Here is a 27,743-nt window from a genome sequence, read left to right as displayed (position 1 = left end):
GACTCAACAGTGAAATAAATTAAATTGGCTTATTTGAATGAAGTTTTATTTTCTTGTAATGTGGGACTACATCAACTGCAGAAATCCATCTAGAAACTCAAAAACTGGATCTATTTTATGAAGTGTCTGTCTCCAGTAAAATTCTGGCATAATGTCAAGTCCTGAGGGCCTTTATACAGGCACTAGATTTTACAGCTTCTTATTTGGTATTTGGAACTCAGTTTGTCCAATTGCATCTGTTCAGTCAATCTGTAATATTCTTTTTGTGACCTTCTTTTCATATCCTTCTATTGATACTTTCATCTGAAATTGTTTGTTTGCATTGTAAAGTGTTTGTGAATTAGTAGCTTACAGGTGCGGGTTCTGCTGCTGTGAGGACAGACTGGCTCTTCAGATTGCTGAGTCAGAAATGCCAGGGAAGGGGAACTGCGTAAAACGCTTCATGCTCAGATGCATTCTCAAAACCAGACATCACACTACATGGCATTTAAAGCCATTTCCCTATCTGAGAAGACCTGAAACAATCATTTTTGTTGTGACAAGAGGATAAGTGGCTATGGAGGAGATTTTAGAGTAGACAACTCTACATACACAAGCTGGGCGCCATAAGAGAAGCAGGCACAGTGATTTTATGCTCAGCTCTCACCCCCACAGACTGGAATGTTGAAAAAAGAGAATAAAACAGCAGTGTAATTGAGGGCAATATGGTAGCTGGATTCTGCATATGGCACAGGCATGAAGCTAGAGGCCACCTTGAAGTAACTAAGCCCTACACTGTCAAGACAGCAGTATCTCCGCCTCCTGTGTTGTTCTCCTATTTTTCCCTCCTAGATTTGAGTTTAAAAATGCCTTTGCCCTCCTCAGGAGCAGCCTCAGATATGTAGGGATAATATGTAACAACTCGGGGGGTTCAGTCTGGAAAAGACAGCTGCCTTTTCATGAATCTTCAGTGTTGTGCAAAGACAGCAATTAATGTGCTCTCAAATCTCCTTTTCAAGTCTCTGCTTCATGTCCAGTCATTCAAACTGGTGTCAAAATATAATTCTGGACCAGGTACTAGCGCACTCAGTCCCCAACCATTAGGTGAGACCCGATGTGTAAACTATGTGGTGTGGATAGGCAGGCAAATTCTTAAGTTGACTCGATGATGTTGAGGCTCATTTCCAACCTAAGCAATCCTATGATTCTATGAAAAGCCAGATGATTAGGCCCTCCAGGGAGTGGTGAAACAACTAAGCTGAACTCCCTACTTCAGATTAGATTAACTACAGCTCAATGAGAAGGCGTGACATATCACTCCTCCGATGGCTCTTGTAATCAAAGGAGTCTAAGAGTGCAGAGAATTATAATCACAAATGGGCATGCTCACTCATGAAAATGTTAATGAAAAAACTCGCTTTAATTTCACTTCACAAGGAATCAAACCATCATGCAGAACTGGATGTTAACTACAAAGTAAGGAAATATCTGGCTTTACTCAGTAAAGTGAATCTTCATTTTTGCTTCAGCTGCCAATATCTTGAAACGTGTTTTAAATAGCATTAGTATCTGTCCTCCCAGTGTTGATACCGTCACTAAAGTACTTGACCCTTAATGTTTATTTTACACATGAAATATACTGATTTCCACATACACTGTGTATATAAAACAGATTCACAAAATTAAATGCTTAATAGCTAAGTACAAAAATTTTATGAAAGCAATAGGCATAATAAAATATTTTAGGCTTATTTTCTATCTACTAATTATAAAACAATCCCTAGAAAAATAAGTTCACTCTAATAGTATAAACATTAGGATTCCCAGATGATTATGTGACAATAAGCTTGTTAAATTTATTGCTCCATCACCACCTACCTTAGAAGGGGTTCCAGGAAGAGGACGAGTGTCAAAAGAAGAGTTATCTATAAAAGAATCAAATGTGAAAGATACTGAAAAAGATAAGAAATGTACCAAAGTAATAATTTACATGAAAGACCAACTTTTTACTTTCAAATCATACTGCAGCATTTCTCTTAGCTCATCTTCTTAGATTCTGGCTTTAATATGCATCACTCACACTATGGTACTTACTGCCACAAAGACATAAGTACATGCACTGCCTTAATAATGACTCAAAGGAGTGTAAAAAGTAAGAGCAAGTATGTCCAGCACAGCTCTAGCTTTCAGTTAGAAAAATAGAAGGCAGCTCTTATAGAGAGAGCACTGCTTCTGAAATAGAAGAGTCAGACAAGGATCAGAATCAGAATCACAGAATGGCCCAGGTTGGAAGGGACCTCAAGGATCATAAAGCTCCAACCTCCCTGCCACACACAGGGCCACCAACCTCCACATTTAACAAACCAGGCTGCCAGGGCCCCATCCAATCTGGCCATGAACACCTCCAGGGACGGGGCATCCACAACCTCTCTGGGCAGCTGTTCCAGCACCTCACCACTCTCTCTGCAAAGAACTTCCCCCTGACATCCAACTCAAATCTTCCCTCCCTCAACTTAAAACCATTTCCCCTCATCTTGCAATTATCAACCATTTCAAAGAGTTGATTCCCCTCCTCTTTGTAGGCTCCCTTTAGGTACTGAAAGGCTGCAATGAGGTTACCCCACAGCCTTCTTCTCTCCAGACTGAACAAGCCCAGCTCCCTCAGCCTGTCTTTGTAGGGGAAGTGCACCAGTCCCCTGATCATCTTCGTGGCTCTCCTGTGGCTCTCCAACAGCTCTCTGTCTTTCTTGTACTGGAGGCTCCAGACCTGGACACAGGTACTCCAGATGGGCCCTCAGAAGAACAGAATAGACAATCACCCCTGTCCCTGCTGGTGACCCCTCTTCTGATGGAGCCCAGGATACCATTTGCTTTTCGGGCTGCAAGAGCACACTGCTGGCTCATGTTAAGATTTTTTGTCTATCAAGACCCCCAGGTCCTTCTCCACAGGGCTGCTTTCAAGGACTGATCCTTCCAGTCTGCATGGGGATTCCTCTTTCCCAAGTGCAAAACCTTGCACTTTGCTATGTTGAACTTCATCTAGTTCACCCGTGCCCACCTTTCAAGCCTGTTGAGGTCCCTCTGGATGGCATCCCTTCCTTCCACAAAGGCAGCAAAAAGGAAGTTAATGCGATCTCATTTGTGTAAACATACACAGCGCATGACATTAAAGAAGAAACAGGTCCAAGACTGCATGGGACCTCAGGATTCCTCTAGACATCCCCCTAGACATAAGTGCGTCTAGGCACTGTAAATGGGTGGCATTTTAAAGATTCTCTTCTTCAGTATTAGGTGCAGTGAAACCTTTGTCTCACTGCACCCTATCCAAATGCCTTAACCAGCAGTGCTGGCACGCTGACATCTCCCTGGCGTAAAGTGTGTTGGAGGAGTGTCAGGACGAGCAACTTGGTAGCACAGATAGACAAAGCAAAACAGAGTGCCACTTGAAGTAGTAAAGTGCATTTTTGATCTGATGTTACTTTTAGACCATCTGGCTGCCATATCCTCCCATAAATTACAGGATCTGCTTTCAGACTGCATGATCTGGTGGATTTCAACTCACTTGAAAATTTAGTATTTCATTTTTTTTAAATCTAAATTTAAATTACATCTATGACAATCAACACCCACTCAGTTTGCAAATGCAAAAAATGCACCCATTTTTAATAATCTATTTTTGCTTTACAAAGCAATAGAAACAACTTACCACTTTCTGAGCCATGTCGTGGACAGGGAATGGACAGAACCCTTAATAATCCGTCCGGTTTGTATGAATAATGCTCAACTAACTACCAGAATGAGAGAAAAAAAAAAAAAATAAGAGAAAAAGAAGAAAGAGGGAGATACCAAAAAGTAAGAGAGGTGTAATTGACTGTCTCCTAATCATGTGCTTATGTGCAATAATCCATATTTGTTACACCAAATGATCACAGAATCACAGAATTGTAGGAGCTGGAAGGGACCTTGAGATCCAACACCCCTGCCAAAGCAGGCTCCCTACAGCAGGTTGCACAGGTAGGCATCCAGGTGGGTCTTGAACATCTCCAAGCTCCACAACCCCCCTGGGCAGTCTGTTCCAGTGCTCCATCACCCTCACTGTGAAGTTCTTTTTTTTTTTGTGCTGAATGTCCTATGCTTCAGTTGTGGCCATTTCCCCTTGTCCTATCTCCACACTTCGCTGAAAAGAGTCTCATCTCTTTGCCTCCTGCACCTTAGATATTTACAGACATTGATCAGGTCCCCTTTCAGTCTTTTTTTCCTCAAGCCTGAACAGATCAACGTCACTCAGCCTTTCCTCACAACAGAGGTGCTCCAGGCCCTTTATCATCTTCACATCCAGAACCTTTCTATGGGTATCTTTAGACCATCTTTACTTTTCTCTAGCAGACAGGTGTATTTCTGAAGGGATTTTGTGGCTGAATCTGGAACCCAATCCAAGAACTGGATTTGTGAGATGCTATATTCTCCACCTGGCTATATTAACATCAATTTCTAAGCTCCAAATAAATAATTTATTTTTAAACACCTGAGTTTCATCTTTTTTTTTTTTTTTTTTTTTTTTTTTTTTTTTTTTGTGGTGGTGGGTTTTTTTTGTAGATTTTTTGTTTGAAAGATGCTCTCTTTGGCCTTAGGCTTATAATGGTATGTAAACAGTTAACACATATATATAGCCCCAGTAGCTGTGGATTTTTGTGTTCCTGTATTATTCTATCCATGCTTTTCATCATTACATCACAGGAACATGACTCCTATTTTGGCACTAGTGCATTTGGGTAGGAAGGAGGGGGTCTGCACATGAAAAAAATGGAGATGTTCAAAAAACTTGAACATTAGGCAAGCTGCTTAAAATTTCCAATAACTCAACAGATATGCAGGATATTTACAAGAAATGCTAGAAGTTAATACGCACAGGTAAAAACTTGTTTTTTAAATTTATGACTCACGTTTTTTTAACTAAAGTTTTAAGAAAGGATATAGAACTCTTCAAGGCTTCCTTTAGCTTCTTCAACCTATCCAATTATTTCTCCAGTTTTATTATCAACTATGGCATAGTTAACTATCCAGTTCTCAACTGTTTTATTTTTAATAGAATTCAGACAACTTGTTGTGGTAATGATTATAAACTACGTTTGTTCAGTCTAAAAAGTAGGGAATTTCAAAGTTTAATAGTGCATTATGTATACAGCATGCCAAATCATCCCACGTGTTTCTTAAAATTCTGCTTACATTATTACAAAGGACATAAGCAAAACACTGTACCTGGCATAACTGTTATTGTATACAGTATGTCTCTTACAAATGAAATTAGTCTTCTGTTCTAGAGAATGTCCAGTTAACTGAATAATGATTACAGCAGTTTAAAACTCAGTGAAGCTGCCGCATCACCATTTAAAAATGATTGAAATCTTTACATTTACTTAGCTTTCTCCACTAATGAACATTTTATTTGTGTAGGAAAACCACAAAAGTTGTAAGGAGTACAAATAAACTGCTTTAACATGCTGCTGTTTAGCTAAAGACAGTTGAAGCACAGCAAAGTAAATGAGACTGCCTAACTGGGTAAAACTGCAACGTGATGACAGACACTCAAGTGATTCAAATTTAACAGACCTGCCAGAGGGTGTCAAATCTTTTTCCATCTGGTATGGAGAGCTTTCCTGTCTTATCTCTGTCAATACGATAATGCAGTACTTTTCCATCATTCAGCAGACACAGGGCATAGGAACCATTGCTGTCCCTTTCTCGAATTCTGTAGGATTAAGAGAGAATTTTAGGGTTACTCTTTACTATCAATGAGGAGTTGAGTTGAAGATGCTTTTCAAATTCACCTTTTCCTTTAAGCTTTTGAATTATAAAACAGCAAAGCCTGCACAGCAATTTCAGAAGACATTTTGTTAAACCATTCATTTATTTCTTAGTGTCATTTGTTTTCAGATAGACTTCTGTAATGCTTCTCTTTTTTCTCTTAAAAGTCAACAGAAAATCCATGATGTGGAGCTCTGTGCTAGGCAGCTACAGAACACTGTGCAGTGTACACTGTGCTCTCTGAGCTAGGAAGCACTTAAAAAGCTCTTGCATTCAGACCTACAAAGCCCATGGAAATCCATTTTGTGTAAGAAGCTATACTTCAATCCCATCCCAAAAAAATACTAAAAACAATAGATACGTGTATTTATTAAAATAAGATTCTCTTTCGAAATTAACAGATGGCTGCAAGGGTAGAAAGCAAAATACTAGAAGAAGGTAATGAGGAATATATACAATGGGAATTTTTTTTTTCTGTAATAAGCTTCTGTAACTGAAAAAAACTGTACATTTCTGTAATCATTAATTATAATTTCCAGAAAGACAATAACGCTTTGTTTCTGATTTCACAAAGAATTCATGTGAAAGTTCACACAGTATTTTTTTACAGATCATGTCTAAATTCCACTAGGGAGAAATAACTGCATATAATACAAAATAATTCCCTAAAATTCATAGGTATCCAGGATGATATCCTGCTTTCAGAAGATCTGAGATGTCTTTACTGTGCTGAACAATTGTATACTCAGGGCTAGTTCACACTGAAACAAGATGCCTTCTTGTGACTGCATCTAGAGTAAGAAAGAATTTGCTACTAGCTCCACCACAGTTGGCCTAGCATTATTTTAGTTCAGACAGCAGCTTTTACTTTAAACTGCATGCGGTCAGTTGCTGCTGACAACAGTACTGAGACAGCAGGAGAGTTAGCTGAAGCTTTTCTGGAATATTTTTTTTCTCCTATGAAAAGCCCTGATTCAGCAACACCTACATTCCCATTTTCAGTGTGCACAGAAAGGTGCTCTCTCTCTCCATTGAGTTTGCCTCCTTTCCTCTTCATGCTCCCCACTGATGCCCACAGCAGGGGGCTTGAAAATAATCGATCTTTAAGGTCTCCCCCAACTTATGGCATTCTGTGATTCTATACTGATCAGCTCTGACAAGGTATGGAGTGGCCTACTTGACCACTTGATTTGCTAAAGCAGTGTGGGACACTGGAGCAGCTCAGTAATTTCCCGTATCAATGGAGCCCAGATTTGAATGGCGCTCAAGATTTTCAAAGTGCTGCTCAGACAGAATTGAGAAGAGTATTTACAAAATCCTGTTTTTTGCAAGAGGAAAGACCACTGAAGTCAATTACATCTATCTCAGATTTTATGCTGAAACTGACTTTATTTGTCACTATATACATCAGCGGTTATTATCCAGAAAAAGCAAGCATTAAATTCTGTTCCTCAGTCTCTCAACTCTGAGCTAAAACTCTGTTTTACTCCCAATGCAAATATTTTTCATGAAGAGTGATTTCTGTTGCTGAAGATGTGAACAAGACACCAGCTAATGGTAGAGGGAAGTAGAGATTCTTTTTTTCTGAAACCAAAGTAACTTGCATGCTGTTTCCAAAGCAACTTGAAACACATTGTGGTTTTTCATGATATGCAGGTGTTTTCTCAGCATGCTGATTTCCTGTGCTTACTGACCAGTGGAGAACAACAGGTTCTGCTAAAATGAAGAATGACTTTTGCTTTGTCTTCTTTTGAGCTGCTCCTAGCAAAGAAGACACTTATACCTTTCAAAACACGTCTGAAGAACAAAACAGATTTAAACTACAAAATACTTCCCAAGTCTGAATTTGGCAATCACATCACTTAGTTATTCAAAAAGTGCTCCCACAGAACTTATCATTACAGTTCAAACTGAAAACTTTTCTTCCTCGGTTTATTATCACAGGACAGATTTCACAGTTTTATCACGGTCTTGTAGACTGTGATAACAGCTGCATAGGTTAGGCTAGCCATCTAGGACTGAAGCTCAATTTAGAGAATCCAGAATATTACATTTATCATAAAAAACTGAATCAAATAAAATAGCTGCTCAAGATGAAAGTCTGAAACCTATTCAAATGAAAATCAGTATTTCCACATTATCTTGATGCTGACTGAGCTACTCACAGTCATCACATCAGTTTTGGGGGCTCTCTCAAATGCAAATTTGGTTCTATATAAAGTGAGCACAGAGTTCAAGTACATTCAGAAAAAAAATCCAAAAATTAAAACCGTACTATGTGTTTTGATGTGCGCTGAAGTTAAGCATGATATTTTTCACTCTTGAATACAAAATGAAATAAAAAAATCTTCTTTAAAAAAAGATCATTTTTTTAAAGTATTTTTACAAAGAAAGAAGCCAGCAGTGAAATATCAAGCATTCTTGCCCTTCATGCCATCATAGCTAATTATAAATCTGAATAAAAACATAAAGAGAGTAAAGAAATAACATAAAGGGAATAAACAACACAGCCCTTTCACACACTGACATAAGCCTGAAAACATAACAACTTCAATGTGTGGAAATCCAAATTCACAGATATAATAAAGAGAAGCATTAAAGCATTTGATACTTGCTTTGATGCATATTCAAAACAGGAATTTTAGAAGTAATGGAGAAACTCAAATTGCTACACAATGCAATGCAAAATAACTTTGATTTTAATTTTCCTGAGATCAATGCTTGGGTATTTCTTATGCTTTTATGTCTGCAATCCAAACAGCAATTACTATTTAGAATATCATTCTAAGTTCTGTAAATAGCTATACATCCTTTCTTTTGGTGGAGTCTATGTCTTCCTTGGGAAACAACCACAACAATTTTTGCCTCAATTTTTTTTGCTTTCACATGAAAAGCCAAATGATCTTTCTTTATGAATGAAAGAATCTCTGAGGGTAAAAAGAAAATTAAAAAATACTATTGAACATGTCTCACTGACCATATAGAAAAAAAAAGACAGCATTCTAGAAGAGAATAATAAGGGAAAGCAATTAGCTAAATGCTTGCTTTAGGAATGGTATGAAATTAATGTCACTGATACATCCAAGGGCATAAGCAAGTTTCTTCTTGGTACTGTTTCGTCTTCTCAGCAATAACAGCTTCCCTGATGCCAAAGATACTGACATTCTCCACTAAACATGCAGACACAGCCATTCCCTGCTTGCCTGTCCTTATGATCATCTTTCTTGTAATGTTATTCACATCACTGTTCTTCATTTTCACTTCAAAAATCTGCACCACACTGAACACACTGCAAATCTGAGGACAATATGTAATCTGTAAGAGCATCACACAAAGGTGAAAATGGACTGACTGCAGTCTTCTATTAAATCACATTTCCTCCCCTCTCTAAGAACATATTAAAAACCACTTCAGAAATCATAGAATCATGGAATGGTTTGGATTGGAAGGATCTAGTCTAGGATCATCTAGTTCCAAACCCCCTGCTATAGGCAGGGACAACATGCAGCCTTCTGATGTCAGCATACTTCAAAATTCAAGCCACAAGCTGTTGTTATTGAAAATGGAACGCAAAATTTTATTTCCTTGTAAGAGTATTGAGATTTTCTGCAAAATGATGGAACAATTTGGCAAGCAGGACCGTATCATCACTGTCTATTTTGCTCACATTTTATCTTATGTAACCATGCCCAGTTCTAACTATGGATACAAACACAGTAAGGGCAGATGCACTTAAAAAATGCTTTACAAGATCAGGTAAGTGGCCCACCTTGCTCCTTTCACCCCTTAGTGGCAAATGCCCAGAGGAAGATATTAAGAGTAATACAAATACAAAAAGCTACAGGTATCACTAACACTTGCAAAATGTTGCAAAGTGTTGCAAAGTCTGAGCAAGTCTTTTGCTCAGAAAAAAGAGAAGTGATGGCTTACAGATAACTGCACTTCAGAACTTCAAATCGCTGGTAACAGTGCTGACTGTTCTGACTTGTTAGAGGCAGCTTGGTCCCTAGAGGTCATGAGGTGCCATTCTGAGTAGTGCTGTGATCCACTTACATGATCTACACCAGTCCTGTATGCTTTAGAATGTTTAAATACATATTAAAGATGGTTCTATGACACTAAAATAATGTTAAACTTTTCATATATTATATGAATTACATATGGCTGTGGACTGATATAAAAGGTTTATAGAGGGTAATCTGCTAATTCTGTAATGTCTTAGCCACATTTTCCTTAAGGATGAGCTTTCATGTTTAACAGTATTTCTGAATATTTCTGAATAGTTGTAATTGCAGGGAAAGCTACTATTTCTTATACTGTTAGTCTGTACTTACTAGCCAAATTTTTCTAATAGTTTTTTTTCTAATAGTTCATTTTTCTAATAGTTCATGTACATATGCACTCACATTGATAATACTAACATTATTAATAATAGCACTAAAACCAGTAATATTATCTGTGATCATCCAGACAATGCTGATCACCATATTCTGTAATTATACTTTCTACCAGATAAGGTCGAGTGAAAAACTAACGCTTATCAAAATTCTGATAAGAGCTGGAGTCCTCTACAGCATGAAAAGTAATGCTATGAAGCCAACAGAGGTTTGAAACTTAATTTAAATCCTCTGTTTTGAGTTGCTATTCAGCTCATTTAAGGGACATTATATTTTCTTTCCATTCTTCGAAATTCTGCAGCTGGAATGGCAATCTTTTTCATAAGTATTCCTTTTGGAAAAATTGGGCACATCTTCCAATTTTATGTCATGTCATGATTTCTGTATTTGGATTTGAAAACAAACTCTATAGCACTCAAAGAAGCACTTATTCCTGTGAATAGGTGTGACAAAAACTTTAAAAAGACCTCTGAAAATTCTTTAGCAATATATTCACAGATAGCTCAGAACTCTTCCAGCAACTTGAATGAGTGGCAGTTATAGATTTATGATGCTATTTAGGGCATTTTGAAAGGCAATTAGAAATCTTTTCAAGTATTTCCATAATTATTGTGTATAAACATCTGGATTTAATAATCTTGTAGTGATGCAAGAAACTGCTAGGAGTCTAAGGATTAGATGTGGTCTCATGGAGACCCCTGCAATGGCTTTTGCTGCAACAAAAAGACAGGAGATTTCTGATGTGATTACTTTTTAAAAGGCTTTGAAAAAGAAAATACAGAAGTATTACAGCCTCCTAAAACTTACTGTCTTTTCCAAAATAAAGAAGTTAATATTTGTAATATGCCAGCATTATTTCAGGCCTACCTGTGGCCTTGATCAATTCCACAACTTTTCAAAATCTGGTTTCCATTTATTCTCTGTGTCTGCCCTCCAGTTCCTCGCTTAACAAGTGACTGTTCAGATAGTAAATATTTCTAAATTTTACCCTTCAGTCACCTATTAGGCTTGAGTGTCTCAATCAGTGTGAAAAAGAAGTCCTCGAGCAGCTACATTCACAAGAAAAATTCTCAGTGTTCAGTCCACAGATGTAAAGAAGATTCCAACATGCACTGTTATTGGTAAGGAAAAATTATGATTGTTGTGCCTGAAATCTAAAACAATGCGCCTCTCTAGCATTCACTATAATTTTGCACCTCCTGGTTCAGTTAGCTTACAAACTAGTGGTTTATTTCCTTTTCTTAGCAAGCCCATGTTAGGCAAAACTGCAGAAAATGTCTCTGAATTAGACAGTTCCTTTTTTATTTCCTATCAGTCTCTAGTCTTCTGATCTGATCTCAGAGCTAGAAGAATGGAAAACAGATTTCTAGTACAAATAACCAACAGCCTACTTCTCTTGCTGAATTATGAAGTAGTGAATGATGTCACCTTGATTTTTCCCTAGAAGCATAGGAGTCAACCGCAGCTAAATGGTTACTGAGCTCTACACCTGCCACATAGGCAACTCATACAAGAACAATTAATGTTCTTGTAATGTTCTTGCTAATAGCATTTGTCCTGCAGATGCAAAAGTATAGACTGCTGTACTATACAGAAGTATAATACTGCTGTACTAAGAAGGACCTAAGCTGAACATAAGTTCTAGAGATGTTTCTCATGGTCTAAAAAGAACTTGAAAGCTGAAATTTTCACTGAGGAAGTAGTCTCCCCAACATGAAAGAAGCCTTCTGAGTTGCAACAGAGATACCTAAGTCACATACCCATTGACATAATCAGTCCCAAGGAAGATGTGACCATGCCTGCCACAGCTCATTGTAAACAGCATTAGAAATGCCTCCCAGGATGTCTCTAAGGGAAGGAGGAAAGTGCTGGAAAGTAATTTCTATTTAGAGCTGAAGCTGAAGGAATACTTAAGATAAAAAAAAAATAATAATAAAAATAGACACCAGGTCTACAATGGAGACTGAAAATGTCAGATCTGCTAAACAAAAATGCCATAATTCCAAACCACATACCTGCTCTTTAGAAATGTTAGCTAAGGAATTTTTTATTTTTTATTATTTTTTTTTTTAAAGAAACCTAGTTTCCTTTATTCATCCAAAGAGAAGCACTCTGACCACATAAAACAATATGTCCTGAGGTAAACTGGAAAAGATGCAAGTTTTAATATATGATCATTACCATGATTGAAAGGATGCAATAATAATTTGCTAAGATTTTGCATCTATAGACAGAAAATAGTAACAGAGATGAGAAAAATAACAAGGGAATGAAAAGAAGGAATGACATTGCTGTGCTGGTGGTAATGTACTATGTGCTGACTACTTTCATCAGTCTTTTCAGCGCTACTGAAAGAAGTGTTCAGAGGAGGTGAATCTATGACAACAGGAAATTTTGGCTGCACAAACTTTTAACAATTTTTTTCTTATCATGTGTAGAGAAAACAGCTGAGTAGGTGACTTTTAGGGCATCATCCTAAGAAACAGGACAGAAAGCGAAAATATGAAGGTGCACTAAAACTTGGGTGAAAGTAATCATGAAGTACAAAAAACTCAGAGATTAAGATGGGAGATATTTCAAGAAATCAGATGTCAATACACTCGAAGTATTAGTAGGTAGCACACGACAGGAATTAACTCACACTGAAAGGAAAATTTGCAGGACTTAAAATTTAAATCACCCATATAAAAAAATATGAAGGCTCCATCTCCATAATTTGCCAATGAGCTTGGCAAAATAATGGCAAATCAGTAATGCGAAAACAGTTGATACTGAAGAAGCACATCCACCCCATACTCACTTCTGAGGTTTTACCTTGGACAAGCCATAGAAAAGTCAAACCTAAATGAATACTGAAGAAGATTACAGGGGTAGGTGATGAAACGTGCACCAAGTGGTTCTTCCTCAGACATGGCCTCTGAGCTCCAATTTCCCTTTTTCTTTCTTGGAGGCTGGGGAGTTGGTCAGGGAAAAGAAGGGAGGATGGCAAAAGATGTCATAGTGAAAACATCAGAACTTCTGAAATGAGGATTTCCTGAAGGACTGTTTAGCTGGAAAATTTTGACTGGCTTTGATCCTGACAAGATTACAACAAGTCACCAACTCCAGTAAAGGGTCTGCATTAACAAAGAAAGTGACAGACACAAAACAGTCACTACCAGTGGAACACTGACAGCTATGGGCACCAGAACTGGTTAACATAGGCTGTCTATCGGTATTTTTATGTCATCTGTAAATCACTGTGTTGGCTGTTGGTGGCAAGGCTTTGGTTGAGGAGCACAGTGGGAGGAGGTCAGATCTGCCCTAAGCAAGTCAAGGCTCATTACAGCCAGCAATGTGAGACACCCCTACAGTGCTGCTCAGCCCCTCAGCTGTGCACACAGAGTGTAGCCCTCTAAGAGGAGAAGATCAAGAAGGAACTGCAGTCTGCCAAGAGCCTGCACTGCAACAGGAAGTTTGAGAAGGAGCATCAGAAGGAAACTATTACGGAACTGACTGTAAATTCAGACTCTTACACCTTGTGCTGTCTGATGGGGAGAGGAGTTGGGCACGAAGCAGTGAAGACGAGCTTGTGAAAATGGGAGGGGTGTGTTCTGACAATGGTACATGTTTTTGCCTTTGTAATTCAGTATCAAAATTTTAATTGGTAATAAATCAGTTTTCTCAAGAACTGGTAAACAATTTCCCAGTTCTCTCTCATGTTGACCAACAAGCTTTTCATTCCTGTTTTCTGACTCCCCATCCAGCTGACATGGCAGATTGTGAGAGTAACTTAGTAGGCTAAAGTTAACTCACCACAGCCACTTCGTACTCGTGGCTTAACTTGACAGGCAGCTTAACATCAAACAAAGCTTTTTGCTCATGCCCCTCCTCTTATGGGATAAAGAGAATTGGAAAAAAAAAATAGAGGTAGAAATTGCAGCTTGAGATAGAAACTATTTACTAATAGTAAATAAGACTGAAAAGGAAGACAGAAATAACAATAATCATGTATATATATATATATATGGAATCATATATTATAATCACAGAATCACTTTGGTTGGATAAGACCTTAAAGGTCATCAATACCAACTATCCACTTAAAAGTCCATTGCTAACTCACGCTTCTACATGCCACATTCTCACATCTCTTAAATTTCTCCAGGGTTGGCAAAGCCATCAGCTCCCTGTGCAGCCTGTTCCAATGCCTAATCACCCTTTTCATGAAGAATTCTTTCTGATATGCAATCTAAACCTCTATTGGTGCAGCTTGTAAAAACTGGGCACTGTATTCAAGGTAAAGTCTCACCAGTGCTGAGGGAGACAGAGGGAAAATCCATTCCCTGGTCAATTCCTGCTTCTGATACAAGCCAGGATACCAGTGCCCTTGGACATACAGGCGCACTGCTAGCTCATGTACAGCCAATTGTTGACCAGAACCCCAAGGACCTTTTCTGCCAGGAAACTTGTCAGCCATTCTTCCTATAATGCTGCATTGGGTTATCATGATGTAAATAAAGCACTCAGCACGTAGCCTTGTTGAATGCCATAATAATCAGATAATTGACCCACTGATCTAGCCAATTCAGATCCACCTGCAAACAAATGAACACTCCCTATTATCATTTCCCATCTTTAGATAAGTGAAAGCCCAATTTTGGAGACATTTGCTTAATGTAGGAATAGTTACATCATATAGTATCTATCATGATGGACTAGGTGCTCTCACTGCGACTAAGCCACCTCTTTGGGCATATTCTCACTTGATATTCTCATTCAAGTGAACTATGCAATGACACTAGTGGCAAACAGCAGCAATGCAGGAAAACACTCACAAAAATTTTCCATTGTTTCTTGATCCAACGAGGATACGCTGCTCTGACTCCTCCCGAGTGATCCTCCCATGGAACCAAGGCATCTTCTCATGGGCTGTAGTGGCAATCAGTTTCTCCAGCTGAGGTTTTTGGCTAATGATAGCTTGTTCAAGAGCATGACCCTGGAGTGATAAAATAATGAGATATTCTAACTGTCTTCTGCAGTAGAAAATATACAGATAAAACCTCTTTATTGTATTGCTTTTGGGACACCTAAAACATGCACATATTTGTTTTATGTGATGAAAAATAGTAGTTGCTATATCGACATTAAAAGATTTTTTCTTTATTCTGAGAAAGAAATGAGTAACTTAATACACCAGTATCTCAACTGAAAAGATAGTCCGACATAGCTAGACATATTTAACGACCCTGAGATGTTGAACTGTATCTCTGAGAGTGTTGTCCAAACACTGCTCAAGATTTGGCAGCTTGGTGCCATGACCTCTGTTCTCAGGGGCCTGCTCCAGTGCCCTATCACCTCTGGTGAAGAGCCTTTTTTCAGTACCCAATCAGACCCTCCCCTGATGCAGCTCCCTTGGTGGGTCCTGCTGCTGTTATCAGAGAGCAGAGATTAGCGCTTGCCCCTATACTCCCTTAGTGAGGAAGCTTTAGGTTGCCCTGAAGTCCACTTTATGGCAAATTCACCTGGATTTACCTGCAGATTCCATGTTTGTTTGACATACTCTCTGATGAGGTTCTCTTTTAAATCTTCAAAAGGCCCTGTTTTGGGCTCAACGCCTGGTGGTCGATTGAAAGATCTTCTCAGTAGACAGATAAGGCCATCTGCTTCCTCTGAATGATAGTTAATGAGTTCAGCAGGACTTGCATGTGATTTGCCTCCTGCAATAGCATATGTCCCACTCAACTCCCTCTCAATTGTGTAATGATGAACCTTCCTTCCATAGGCCAAGGATAAGGCAAAGCCCCCTAGGTAATTCCGGCTTTGGCGAAGCAGGTATAGTCCATCACTCATTCCTCCTTGCATCAGATACTCCTCAGCTTCCTCACGTGTAATATTGCCAAAGAAGTATGGCAGATGGTTAGCAGGGCTAGCCATGTTGGAAGCCATGATTATTTTTTTTCTTTCCAAGTAGTCAGTTAATGTTTAATGCCTGAAAAGAAAAAAGGAAACATGAGTATCACTAAAAATAATTAATGTGATAGTGTCACCTTGAACAGCTTTCATTTCTAATTGCTTATATTGTAATAATACAAAGGAACACTGACAATGAAAATACAGAAAAGAATGAAGTTCAGTATCTCTGAAGAGTAGTGAAGACGATAGCTTAAATTCTTTTATTCTTAATTTAACAGTTAAAGAAATCCCTTACAATTATGTAATTCTGAAAAACATGCACAGTGTCTCTACAGATCTCTACCTACAGGAGTACTGTTCTTGTCTCCTGTGTTCCCTTGAGTTACCTCAATATTTGACTCTGTCATCAGGGAAACTTATTTTTATTAAAGACACATTAACACCTAAGACACATTAACACTGCCTGGACAGCTAGGGGGTACTGTCCTATAGAAAAAGACTACAATTTCTCTGTCTTTACAAGATCACTGAATATCTAATATTCTTTTTCCAGTGTATGTACACTAATAAAAATGTGTGTATACAAAGTACAACAACTGAGAGCATTCATGTAGAAAATAGATATCAGTTTTATTCATATTACTGTTACTCTGTCTTTCCATCTTCAGTATTTTGAATAAGGGCTGAATAAAGGCTGACAAAAGAATGAGAAGCTCAGCTGCTGTTTCAGTCGCTGTGCAGGATCTAGCTGCAGAAGCAGTACACCCTTCACAATTAAAATAAATGGCAGGATTTTAGGGAAACGAAGCAGAAGTCCATGGAATCAGCATTAAAAAAAATGCAAGTATACATCAAGATCACTCAGCTTGCATCTGGCTGAAGTGCACAACCAAGTCATGTGAAAGCGGGGGAGAGAACTTTATGGAAAACCTTGTAAGAAGGGAGGGTCCCTGGTGCAACACTGCAACTGAGGAGTTGGCATCCTAAAAAAGAACCCTTTGTCACAGGATGCTTCAGGCTGCCATCTTCCCTGGCAGCCTTGCTGCAAGCATGGCTGTGGCCTGCTCAGTTCATAGATGGATCATTGGCAAACTGTGGCCAATCTAGAATTTCTTGCACATGGGGCAAGACACAGGTGAGAAATACCTTTACTACTCTGAGTACACAAGATAATTGCAGTGAGGGGAGCACACAAGTCAACTGAACAAGAATCCCACAGTATAGAAAACAATGCAGAGAAGTATAGACAGTGCAATCAAGACTGAGCCATATGTTTTGCAGATCTTCTGATTTTCTCTCCTTCCTGAAGAAGGGAGACATACCAGCTACAGGACTACTACAATCCTACAAAACAGATTTGTATACAGCTTATTTATTAACTCTTGTGGTTTGCATCCAAAAATTACTAACTTAAGATCACTTTCTACATTCAATTTAACATTTTCAGCATTTTTGTTGATAAAATTTCCCTGTGCTTTGCCTTTTAAATCTCTACATTTTAGGCAGTCATTTTCTTAGTCAAAATTATCTATCAATACATCTCTTTGTTTATTTATTGCAAAAGAAACCTGTAAGGTAAGAGATGGAAGAGGACAGTAGTCACCACAGTAAGTCACCACAAACAGCCATTCTACAAGAAATACCATCTAAAGCAGCAATTACATTTGCACCAACAGAAGATTAAGAGGACTCCCATTCAATTAAATGCATTATTTCAGTAACTCATTGCAGGGCCAGAGGTTTGTAATCACTGACACGTGTCCCAGTTGGATGTTCTTACTGCTATCTCCAGGACCCATACAGGAGCCAGTACTATCCAACATCTGCATTAATGAGAGGGACAATGAGGCTGCAAGTTCACACATAATACTAAACCACAAGCTGTAGCAGATAAAACAGAGGATGCCATTTGCGGTGACACTGAAAAGGGTGGAGAGCTGAGCTGAGAGGACTTTGGTTTATCTGAACAGCTGAAAGGAATTTGACTTATCTGAACAGGGAAAAATTCAAGGACTTGCACCTGGGGAGGAATAGTGCCAAACACAAATATACACTGAGAACTGTCAGCCTGGAAAGCAGAAGAAAATAACCTTAAACTTGGGGTGGACAACAAAATAAGCATGACCCAGCAAAGTGACTCTAGAACTCCTGAAGAAAAATACCACCAGCCAATTGAGGAGGGAGCTGTTTTCTCTTCTCAGCACTGTGAAGCACCCTGCTGAAGTACTGTGCTAAGTTCTGGGCTCCTCAGTAGAAGGTAGCAATGGACATAATGTCAAAAGTCCATTGGAATACCTCTAAAATGAGGAAAAGGATGGAGCATCTTCCCATAGGTAGGATGCAGAGAGAGCTTGGGTTGTTCAGCTGAGAGAAGGCTTAGGGCAGATCTCATCAAGGTGTAAAGATATCTGAAGAGAGAATGTAAAGACAATGGAGCTAAGCTACTTCTTCTATCCACTGAGATGAGGCAAAAACACAGAATGTTTCTTCCTACCATTAGGAAACATCCATGCTGTAAGAATGGCTAGGAACTGAAACAGATTGCTGAGGCAGGCCTTGTGCATGGCAGCTCTTCCTCTAGAAAATGGGTGCCCAGCAGATCGGCTTGCCTGAGATGAATAAAGAAGTACTGTCTTGGGCACTCCAAAAGTAGCATCCCCTATGTATTTCCATGGAAACGACATGTACAAAGAGCACAATAACACTATTTGATAGAGCGAATTCTCAGCTAAAAACACTGTTTTCCCAACCAGTCACCACCATTAGCAAAACATTTTCAGCAGCAGTGAACAAAAGCCTACATGCGGTGATTGCAAAAATATGCACCAGAGGAGGTGAACCAGTGTCACTGCCGCCACTGTTGAAACGAACCACCCACCACATCACTACACTCACATTCACTGTTTGGTTTCTATAAACATTCAGCAAGCATCAATGGATGTAAAGGAGTGCTATTATTTCTACATGGAGGAATTCAGCAGCACAATTATCCCTGATGCACACTTGAGTGTCAATACCATTTACTCCGACATCACCTTTCCTGCCATACGTTGCATGGGAATGGAGGAGGTTAATGCCCCATACATGTCAGTATGCAGTTTTGAAAGTGTCTTCATTAATGTGCTTAACAACACAATAAAATAGAAGGCATTACTTTTGGAACAACTCTTGTATGCTAATGAATATAAGCAACAGAACTTACTCCTTACGTATTTTTTTTAATGAAAAAAAGAGAGCAACAGAACCATAAAGCTAGTTTGACCTCATTTTTGTGAAACTAATGCATCAGCCTGGTTTGATGGCAGTGGCTGCCATTCTTTGTGAGCTCTTGAGGTGTGTGTCAGAGACCTGTAAAGAAATTTTACCCTCCCTGCACTTCACCCTTGAAAACAGCTGTTCACATACGTATATACCACCCGGAAGCAGTGACGTGACTGAGCGACTGTGAAGCAAGGGATATTTCCTTCAGGTAACATGGCTTATTAAGATCTCATAGAGAGACACAATCAGATTTTTGAGCTGAATGTCTGATTGCAACTCTACACATTCCGTTTGAAAATGTGTAGATAATGTATGACTGAAATATGATGCTGTCTGGAAATGGAGCTGCAAATGAAAAAAAAAATAAAATTGATGATTATTTTGGCAAAACCTGTTCTCAAATTCCTTTATCAAAATACAAAGCAGAGCTGCATATTTTTTGCTGTCCACAGGACTGTGGTTACCCAGTGTATCAAAATGCATACAATAATGCTAATGCTTTGCTACTCAATTTATTCCACTCTGTCATCTCAAGCGATCTCCCTCTGACTTTCCCGGGAGTGAGTCCTCCTACCCTGGCAGCCCTTGCAGGGGGTGAACCTGGGCCCTCCAGGGGCTGAGGAGGTTCCCAGTGCAGAGCACTCAGGCCTGAAGATGACATGGTTGCAGAGAAGATAACAGTGTCCGAAGAGGCGAGCTTTCCACTTTTTGAGTGCTTGCCTTCCTGGCTGGGCAATGTCTATCAGCTGGCCCTGAGACCACTGAGATTTCACAAGAAATTGAATATGATGCCCATGACCTCAGAGCTTGTCTGCAGTCACAGGTGCTGTCCCAGGCATTTTGTCCAGGGCTTCTATGGCCATACACACAAGTTGTGCAGGTTTAAGCAGGCCCATGGGCTTGTGCTCTGTGGAGTGCAGCATTTCTGGGTGCTGAGCAGAAGCAACCACTTCCACTGCTCCTGTCCCTGATGTCTGGCTGCCCAGGTGCTGCGGGCCCTACACAATGGGGTACAGGGGGACCTTTCCCTTCCTAGTGCTGACAAGAAAAGCCTGGGCAGGAATGCAGTTAAAAAAAGCCTGTCTGGGGAGCCAAAAGCTATTTCTGAATACTTCAGGATAAACCAAGCTGAGTTAACTTTAATACATGAAGATCCTCATTTAAAGCATCTGCAGAAAAGCAAAACGTAAAACCTTTTTATATACTGTGGCAGCTACTACTGCTTCTAGATAGGGCTTTAAAATGAACTTAGAAAGTCAGTGAGAACACATAAAACAAAAATACCAGTCTACTTGCAAGAACTGTAAAAATAACTGGAATGCAGGACCAATGGCCTGACTGTTTTCAGGTTCAATCTTAGTGACATTAAGGATGTCAGCATAGCAAATTTCCAGATGGAATACAGTATTTTTATGGAAGACTGCTACAGAGAGAGACTGCTACAGCAGAACAGTTATGAAAAAGAAAGCAAAGTAAAACCAAGACATGTCAAGATGTCACTAAACTTTCTCTAAAAATGACTCCAAGATCTTTTTTCAAGATCTGCTACTATCGGTTGTTTTTCATAAACTCACCAAAAGAAGCAGATCTACCAGAACATTTTATCAATAACAGTATTTAAACAAAACAAGAAGGTTGAAAAAAAGAAAAAGAAAAAAAAAAAAAAAAGAATTGCAGTCCTGGTCACAGAGCTGTTGATATTGTGGATTTGTTTTACCAATGTAACAAAACAAGATTGGTTTCTTCCAGAAAGATGAGGTTTTCAGCGTGTTTTATCTGCATAATCCCTGACTTAGTTTAGATTTCTTGGTATTTTTTTTAGCAGCAACTGATAAACAAGATATCCCTCTGAAGAAAAACATCATTTCCAGAAGGAAGTCATTATTAAAAAGAAGACAGAACAAAAGAAATGTCTCCTCTCTCCTCCCCTCCTTTATCCTCTCTTTCTTCTTCCTCTCTCTTTTTGAGGGGGAGAAGGAGGGATGATCTGCTACTAACTTACACAGCTTGACTATTAACATTAAAGATTGGTTTCTTAAACAAAATAATTTTCTAAATTGGACCTAGATCAAAGGAAAGGCTTTCCAAAAATAGCCACCAGCACTGAGGCTAGAAAGAGAAACTATGTAGAAAATTGCACCTGCTACCAATTATCATGTAGGTGAACAAGAAATCCAGACTCCTAAGGGGCAAGAATCCCTTTTAGTTAGTGAACAATCACTTGAAAGAACTGCCACCTTGCTTCTCACAATGAAGTTTGAGACATGGTATGCAGCACCTGAACTAGTGAAATACTCTTCAAGACATGTTCATCGCTCTCAGCAGAGAAAATGCACTTGGGCCAACCTGCAGTAATTCCCTCGTTTTCCCAAGCTGGGAAAATTAACACATTTGTAGTCAGGCTTCTTCACTCGTGATGTGCACTGTCAATGGTTACACTGCCAACCAGTTCAGAGTGGTGTTTACTACAACAGGCTACCAAAACACTGCATCCTTTGCAGAAGGAAGGCTTCAGTGGATTTGAGCGCACTCTTCCCCTTCTTCTGTGCACAGGAGACCCTGTTGCACCAGCTCAACCTTTGTTATGCTCACTGGATGGAGACAGTTCAGCTAACTCGAAGCAGCAGGTGGTTTCTTTGCGAAACCTGAAGACAAAATATTCACCCACTGTCACCTGCCTCGCTGTTCGCTTTGGTTCTGGGGCTGTCCTGATGTGCACACGACAAGAATTGGTCACAACAGTGTTCTTCCTCTTTATGTGCATTGGTTTAAATAAAACATAATACTCAGAAGCTTGCACAATGATTTCCCAATTCAAAAGGGAATTAATTGGATAAAAGGGAATTGAAATCCAATTTCCATATATAATCCTTATTTAAACATATACTTGGCCTTACCAACTTCTGAACAAAATATCATGAAAATCATATGTATTGTTTGAAAAGCAGATGTAAACTCTAACACTCTGTGTCTGAGATTGGTTGCACTAATGTTGCTTTATTTACTCATATTCTTAATGTTTCAGATATTGGAGACCTTCACCTTGCAAAAGCCGTTTTTGCTTTTACACAGAGTTAACTGGTTGTCTTGATTCAATTTACCAAATTTGGGCTGTTTCCTGGAGATGGAACTTACCCATGAACACGTTTCAAACACTTAATATGTTGCTTTTCTAAGTTCTTTCCAAACAAAATATCAGAAAGTGTTTTTCAGTTAGTATTTTCCTGTACCAGATTTTTTGAAGAGCTTGAAAAGAAGTCTTTTACAGCGAATTTCCAGCCCCAAATAAGGAAACTAACTTTTCATTCAGCCCTACCAAACATCAAGAAAAAGTTTCTAAAAAAAAAAAAAAAGACACTATTTTAAGCTAAGGTTAACTCCTCTGAAATTTGTAGAGCCAATTCTGAAATCTGAACTACTATTTTTAAAAGCAGTACCTCACACTCAGTGGTCAGCAGCAGCACCCATTTTATCACTCTACCTCCAGCATCTCACAGTCTTAATTTTGCATTCAGATAACCCAGCTTTAACTAAAAGAAAATGCACTGGCTTTTCTGTGTTCTACAGGCTGTGGGCTTAAAAAAAACATGTATATATTTTTATTTTCCCACTAGTTCATTATCTTGTCCAAAGAAAGGGAAAGAAATAAGAAAAAGACTATCTAGGAGGGTGGGTGTAGCGCAAATGTGGCTGATATATTCAGTGACGAGCTCTGGATCTTTCACTCATTTTAATGAATCTGTTGCTTAACACAATAATTTTAAAGTATTTATTTAATAAATAGACAAGCTCTGTTTTTATTTAATTTACAACGTAAAAGATATTTAGATAATTTTACACCCATTTTCTTTGCACATATTCTCTGCATCTCCAAGCACAGCTGTGATTCTTACAACTGCAGCTCTGTCTTCAGCCTAGGATTTACTCCATGGATTTACAAGGCTGAATTTATATACAGTACTTCAGTCCTACTTTCTTTACAAAAGCTTTTAGCACTTATGGGTTTACCTCTACTGAGAATCTACTCTGAAAGATTCCTTGTATCATCTCTTTGCATTTTGGAAGGTAGGGAAGCTGTTGCACATATTAGGAGTTACTCATTCAATACACCTAGCATTCCATCCTTTTTCTGAAGAACATTGTCCCAGAGCAAATCAGGGCAAAGCAGGAGGAAAGGCAGGGTAGTCCTCACTGTTCAAATTAACAACACATTCCATCATCAGCAAGTTACAAACAAGCAGAGAAACCACATAAGGAAATACTCTTCTAAATTTCTGCATACTGGCTGTTTAAGTTCTTAGTCTTATTAAATTTGAAGTTGTTCTGTTACATGGTACAGAGAGAGGGCAGATACGAAGGAGTTCTTACAAGATAGAGACCCAACTGGTCTTAAAATATTCTCTCCTTTCTTTCCTTTCAACAAACTCATTTAAAGAAGTAGTCACTTCGTCACTGTACATACAGAGACAGGAAATTCTGAACTAATCTTGGCTTTGGAATGTATAGATAAAGGTACATACTTTTATTTTACTTCTCTAAGGCAGATATCAAATGTTAATAAGTACCAATTATCCTTTCCTAGTATTCCACTCTTTTGTTTCAAATATTAGGAACATTTCCCTATTAAAACATCCCCAGAAATGACAACTAAAATGTTAGAAAACAAGCTACCATCACCTCCACCTCCAAGATTCTTATTTTGTCAAATGTAAGCAAAACAAAGGTGTTTCCCTGTAATACGGTATTTTCCCCAAATTAGAAAATAAGATGATCCTGCAAATGCTTGCAATGTGAGAATTTTTCACTCTCATGCATTTCTCATGTTCACAAGACTATCTTGAGCTTTTAAGGAGAACCACTGTGCTCAGACTGAAGACGTGCACAGGCTGAATGGCACAAGTACATTCACCCCAATGAGGAAGCTCACACAAGTACACATCTTGAAGTACAAAAGAAACAATTTTAATTAGCTCACTGGAAGGATCTTTCTGTAATTGTTACTCACTCAATGCAGAGATATGCACTGCATTCCTTGTGATTACGATATAAAACCATACATGTTCCCCTTTTCAGCCATTTTATCCTGGAGCTAAACATGCAACTGCTGTGCACAAAATAGACACTGAACCACTGATCCAAGAGTCTGTAAAGCTAAAAAAAATGGACAACAAGATCTAGGATCTTTCTTCCATGGATGCAGACACAAATACAACTGCTGACAGTCACAATATTCTAACTAGGAATGCCAGACGATTTACTGTTCTTTTGATAAATATTGCATAATGAAAAAGCATGAAAAAAGAATAAACATTTATTATTAAAAAAAACTATGATTGCAATCGCATGAACTGTGTACACAATGTACACTTCAGTAGTGACTTCTGCTCATGTCTCTGTCATCATGAAAAAAAAGACGGAAGTCTACAGTAACATGTCTATGTTATATTTTTTGTTATTACTATCTTCAAGGGTGCTTAAATCCAGCTTTTAATTGTACCATCCATGTTCTAAAATGCAGTTCACTTTTCAACATAACCTGCTGGCTCCTTCTAAAATCAAATTTCTGATTTTGTCTAGCTGCAACTTCCGATCTAATTCTGCTCTTCTTTCAGGTTCGTAACATGAAAATGGAAGAGTATCACCATTCGCCACTGATTTTATGAACTCAATACTTTGCAAAGGCAGCAAACCTAGAACACTTCAACAGTATTTTTTATGGGGTTTTGCAATGATTTCACGTACATTTGAAATCTGAAGCAATTACTCACATTTTTGGGCATGTTCAGTGATTCCAAACCTTTTAGTTCAAGGTCTTTACCAAACTATTACATTTCTCCCCCACAGGAAAACTGTCAGAAATATACAACATTCAAACTTCCTTATTTGTCTCTATCACTGAATGTTCAAAAGAGGGATGAAAAAAAGTCACAGTTCCTCTAACTAGGCTGCCTCAACGTATTCTGCTTCAGCTTATGGCGTCCAAGCATGTAACAGTGCACAGTTTTAGAGGCTCTGATATTCACTCATGCCAGATAGCTGTGCCTGCAGATTAAGTTGCAGATTCAGACCAAAGAATCAAGAAATCTAAATCTGCTTGGACAAAAAGAGCATGAAAGAAGCCCAACAGAAAAGAACATCACAAAAGTTACAAGCAGTTCATTCCCTTAGAAGGAATAATTTTGTTTTAGAATGGAATTACTCTGCAATACTTCATGTGATCTGACCAACCAGTGACTCTACCACCTCCGGTGGGGTCAGTGTTCAGCTCTGCCCAGAGCAGTATCACTTTACACCCGAACCTGATGAACCCTAGCACAAAGCGCATGTAGTACAGAGCTAAAAAAGAAAACACTGGCCAACACTGAAATGATCAGCAGTAAGTCAGCCATCACATCCTTAGTACTGACTTTCAACACTTCTATCAGTTCTCTATCGTTGTCTTGTCAAAAACAAAATCAGAAGTTTGATAAGAAATAAGCCCTTTTTTAAAGACACTTTCCCAGGTGTCAAATCTTTGATGTATTATGCACCATTCGGAAGCCAGATAATCGCTTACTTTGGCGTAAATTTTGCTCTGTTAAAAAATACTACCACAACACATCAAAACATAAGTAAATCTATATATTTTCTGTATTTAAGTTCCATATTCTAGTTCCTCAAATGCCGGGCTAATTATATTATTACAGAAGGACGGAACGTTCCAGCTTGCTTTCAGATTGGTGCATTTGCTCGCCGCTCTCCGCGTACAGCCAGCCACTCCTTTCCCGGGACGAGCCCCGCCGCTTTGCTGCTCCCTGCGCCCCGCTCTCGTTGCCGGAGGCGGCTGCCAGACCCCGGCCCACCCTGCTCGCTTCTAGCAAGTGCGGCCCCCGCCCGGCGTGGCCCCCACTCACCACTGCCAAGGCTCCTCCGCTCACTGCCTACTGCCGCCCACCGGCGGCTCCTGCCGCTCTCCGGAGCAAGCGGGGCCGCGCGGCTCCGCCAAGAGTGGAGCTGTACCCCAGCGAGGCGTTGCGGGAGCCGCCGCTTCCTCGTTTTCTCTCGCAGCCGCGGCCACTTCCTCAACGAACTGTCGGCTCTCTGCCCCCTCCCTCGGGGCAATTCCGGCCCTCGGCCCGCCAGACCGTCCGTCGAAGAGGGTGCGCGGTGTGGGACCGGCGGCGCCCCGAAGTGCGGGTCGCTGCGTCCCGTGGCGTGATGTGAACGTGGGGCTGCTCAGCAGCGCGAGTGGGAAAGCAAAGGGCGGCAAGTGTGGTCGTCTCTTGGGAGAAAAGGAATAGACCCACTGATTGTCAGCATCGAAATTCAATCTATTTCGGTGCTTTTGTGTTTTGGTGAGAAAATTGCTTTTGGAGGAGAAAAACGGTTCGTATTTGAAACTGTATCGGGTCTTCGTGCTGTATTTCAATCAAAAATATATTTCGGTCATAAATACAGTATTTACTAGCTTTGCGGCAGCTGCTGGTGCGGAAGAGACTACACGGGCTCTATGCAGAGAGCTGAAAAAAAGCCCCACTCCAAGGCTCCACGTAGCCGGGAGTCAGCTCCCGCCGCAGATGTCTGCACAGCAACAGGCGGCAACAGCTTTCTCCAGGACGCGCTGCTCCCTGACACCGAGCGGTAACACAGGCACCCGCAGCCACACCTTCTCCTTCGGCCATGGTCACTGCGTGACGGTGCTGTGTCCCGTGATGGGCAGCGCTGGCGGGAGGCAAGTTCTGTTTCCTGCTTCGTTGTAGTTAATGATTGCTGCAGTGTTGGGCCCACTTATTGTAAGAAAGAGGTGCTGCGAGGAAGTACTGGCTCTCCTTCTGATCCATTATGTTAAACAGAGCTGCCAAAGGGCAAAAGCCTCATGTTTCATACCGCTTAAGGGGGTCCCTTCTTTCGGTTTGATTGCTACAGTGCAGATACTTTTCTGAATTGGCATTGTCTTTGTGTTAGAACAAGGCAAAGAATTAAAAAACCTTGAATGTCTTTTGGTGGTGCAGCTGTTTTCCTAAAACCATCCAAAGTAGAGCACAATCTATGGGAAATGGCTTTTGGAAAGTCATTACTGTGCTATGAGCAAGATTTCAAGCAGAAGCTTAATCATAAATTGATGAAAAAATGACTTTAAATTATACATGAGCAAGAGTACTTGACCTGGTAAGGGTGGAGTTAACTTTCTGCAGCAGCTGATGTGGTGCCTATCTGGGATTTTGAGTAGTAAAGTATAAGTAACACATTTTCTTTGCTGCTGGGCACTGCTGCTCAGTGGTGAGGCTTCCTGTGTTTTGCACTCTGCCCCCGTCCTCACCAAGTTAACAAGCAATGGGCAAGATGGAAGGGGGCGGTGATGAGACCAGCTCCAGCAGAGGGAGGGTTATACCACAGCCAGATAAGTGGGGATAAATGGAAAAGGGC

At 39.7% G+C, this 27,743-nt stretch overlaps 1 protein-coding gene across 2 annotated transcripts in view; it reads right to left on the bottom strand.

Annotated features, from left to right (window-relative positions):
- Positions 1 to 26,337, bottom strand: part of SYK (spleen associated tyrosine kinase) — a 45,493-nt gene extending 19,156 nt beyond the window's left edge. For both annotated transcript variants that reach the window (XM_042823071.1, XM_042823072.1), the window contains exons 1-6: positions 26,231 to 26,337; positions 15,696 to 16,152; positions 14,999 to 15,159; positions 5,590 to 5,728; positions 3,686 to 3,767; positions 1,858 to 1,904 (exon numbers count right to left, since the gene is read on the bottom strand). In XM_042823071.1, coding sequence (XP_042679005.1) covers positions 1,858 to 1,904; positions 3,686 to 3,767; positions 5,590 to 5,728; positions 14,999 to 15,159; positions 15,696 to 16,109 — 843 coding nt within the window. In that variant the 5' untranslated portion in view covers positions 16,110 to 16,152; positions 26,231 to 26,337. The remainder of the gene's footprint in view (positions 1 to 1,857; positions 1,905 to 3,685; positions 3,768 to 5,589; positions 5,729 to 14,998; positions 15,160 to 15,695; positions 16,153 to 26,230) is intronic.
- Between the last annotated feature and the right edge of the window lie 1,406 nt (positions 26,338 to 27,743).

The sequence above is a fragment of the Centrocercus urophasianus genome, unplaced genomic scaffold (genome assembly GCF_019232065.1).
Source record: "Centrocercus urophasianus isolate 14NV4802_14NV808 unplaced genomic scaffold, USGS_Curo_1.0 seq_21, whole genome shotgun sequence".
In the NCBI taxonomy this organism is placed as follows: domain Eukaryota; kingdom Metazoa; phylum Chordata; class Aves; order Galliformes; family Phasianidae; genus Centrocercus; species Centrocercus urophasianus.
The sequence above is the reverse complement of the archived record's forward strand: the minus strand, read 5'-3'. Positions and strand labels throughout refer to the sequence as shown.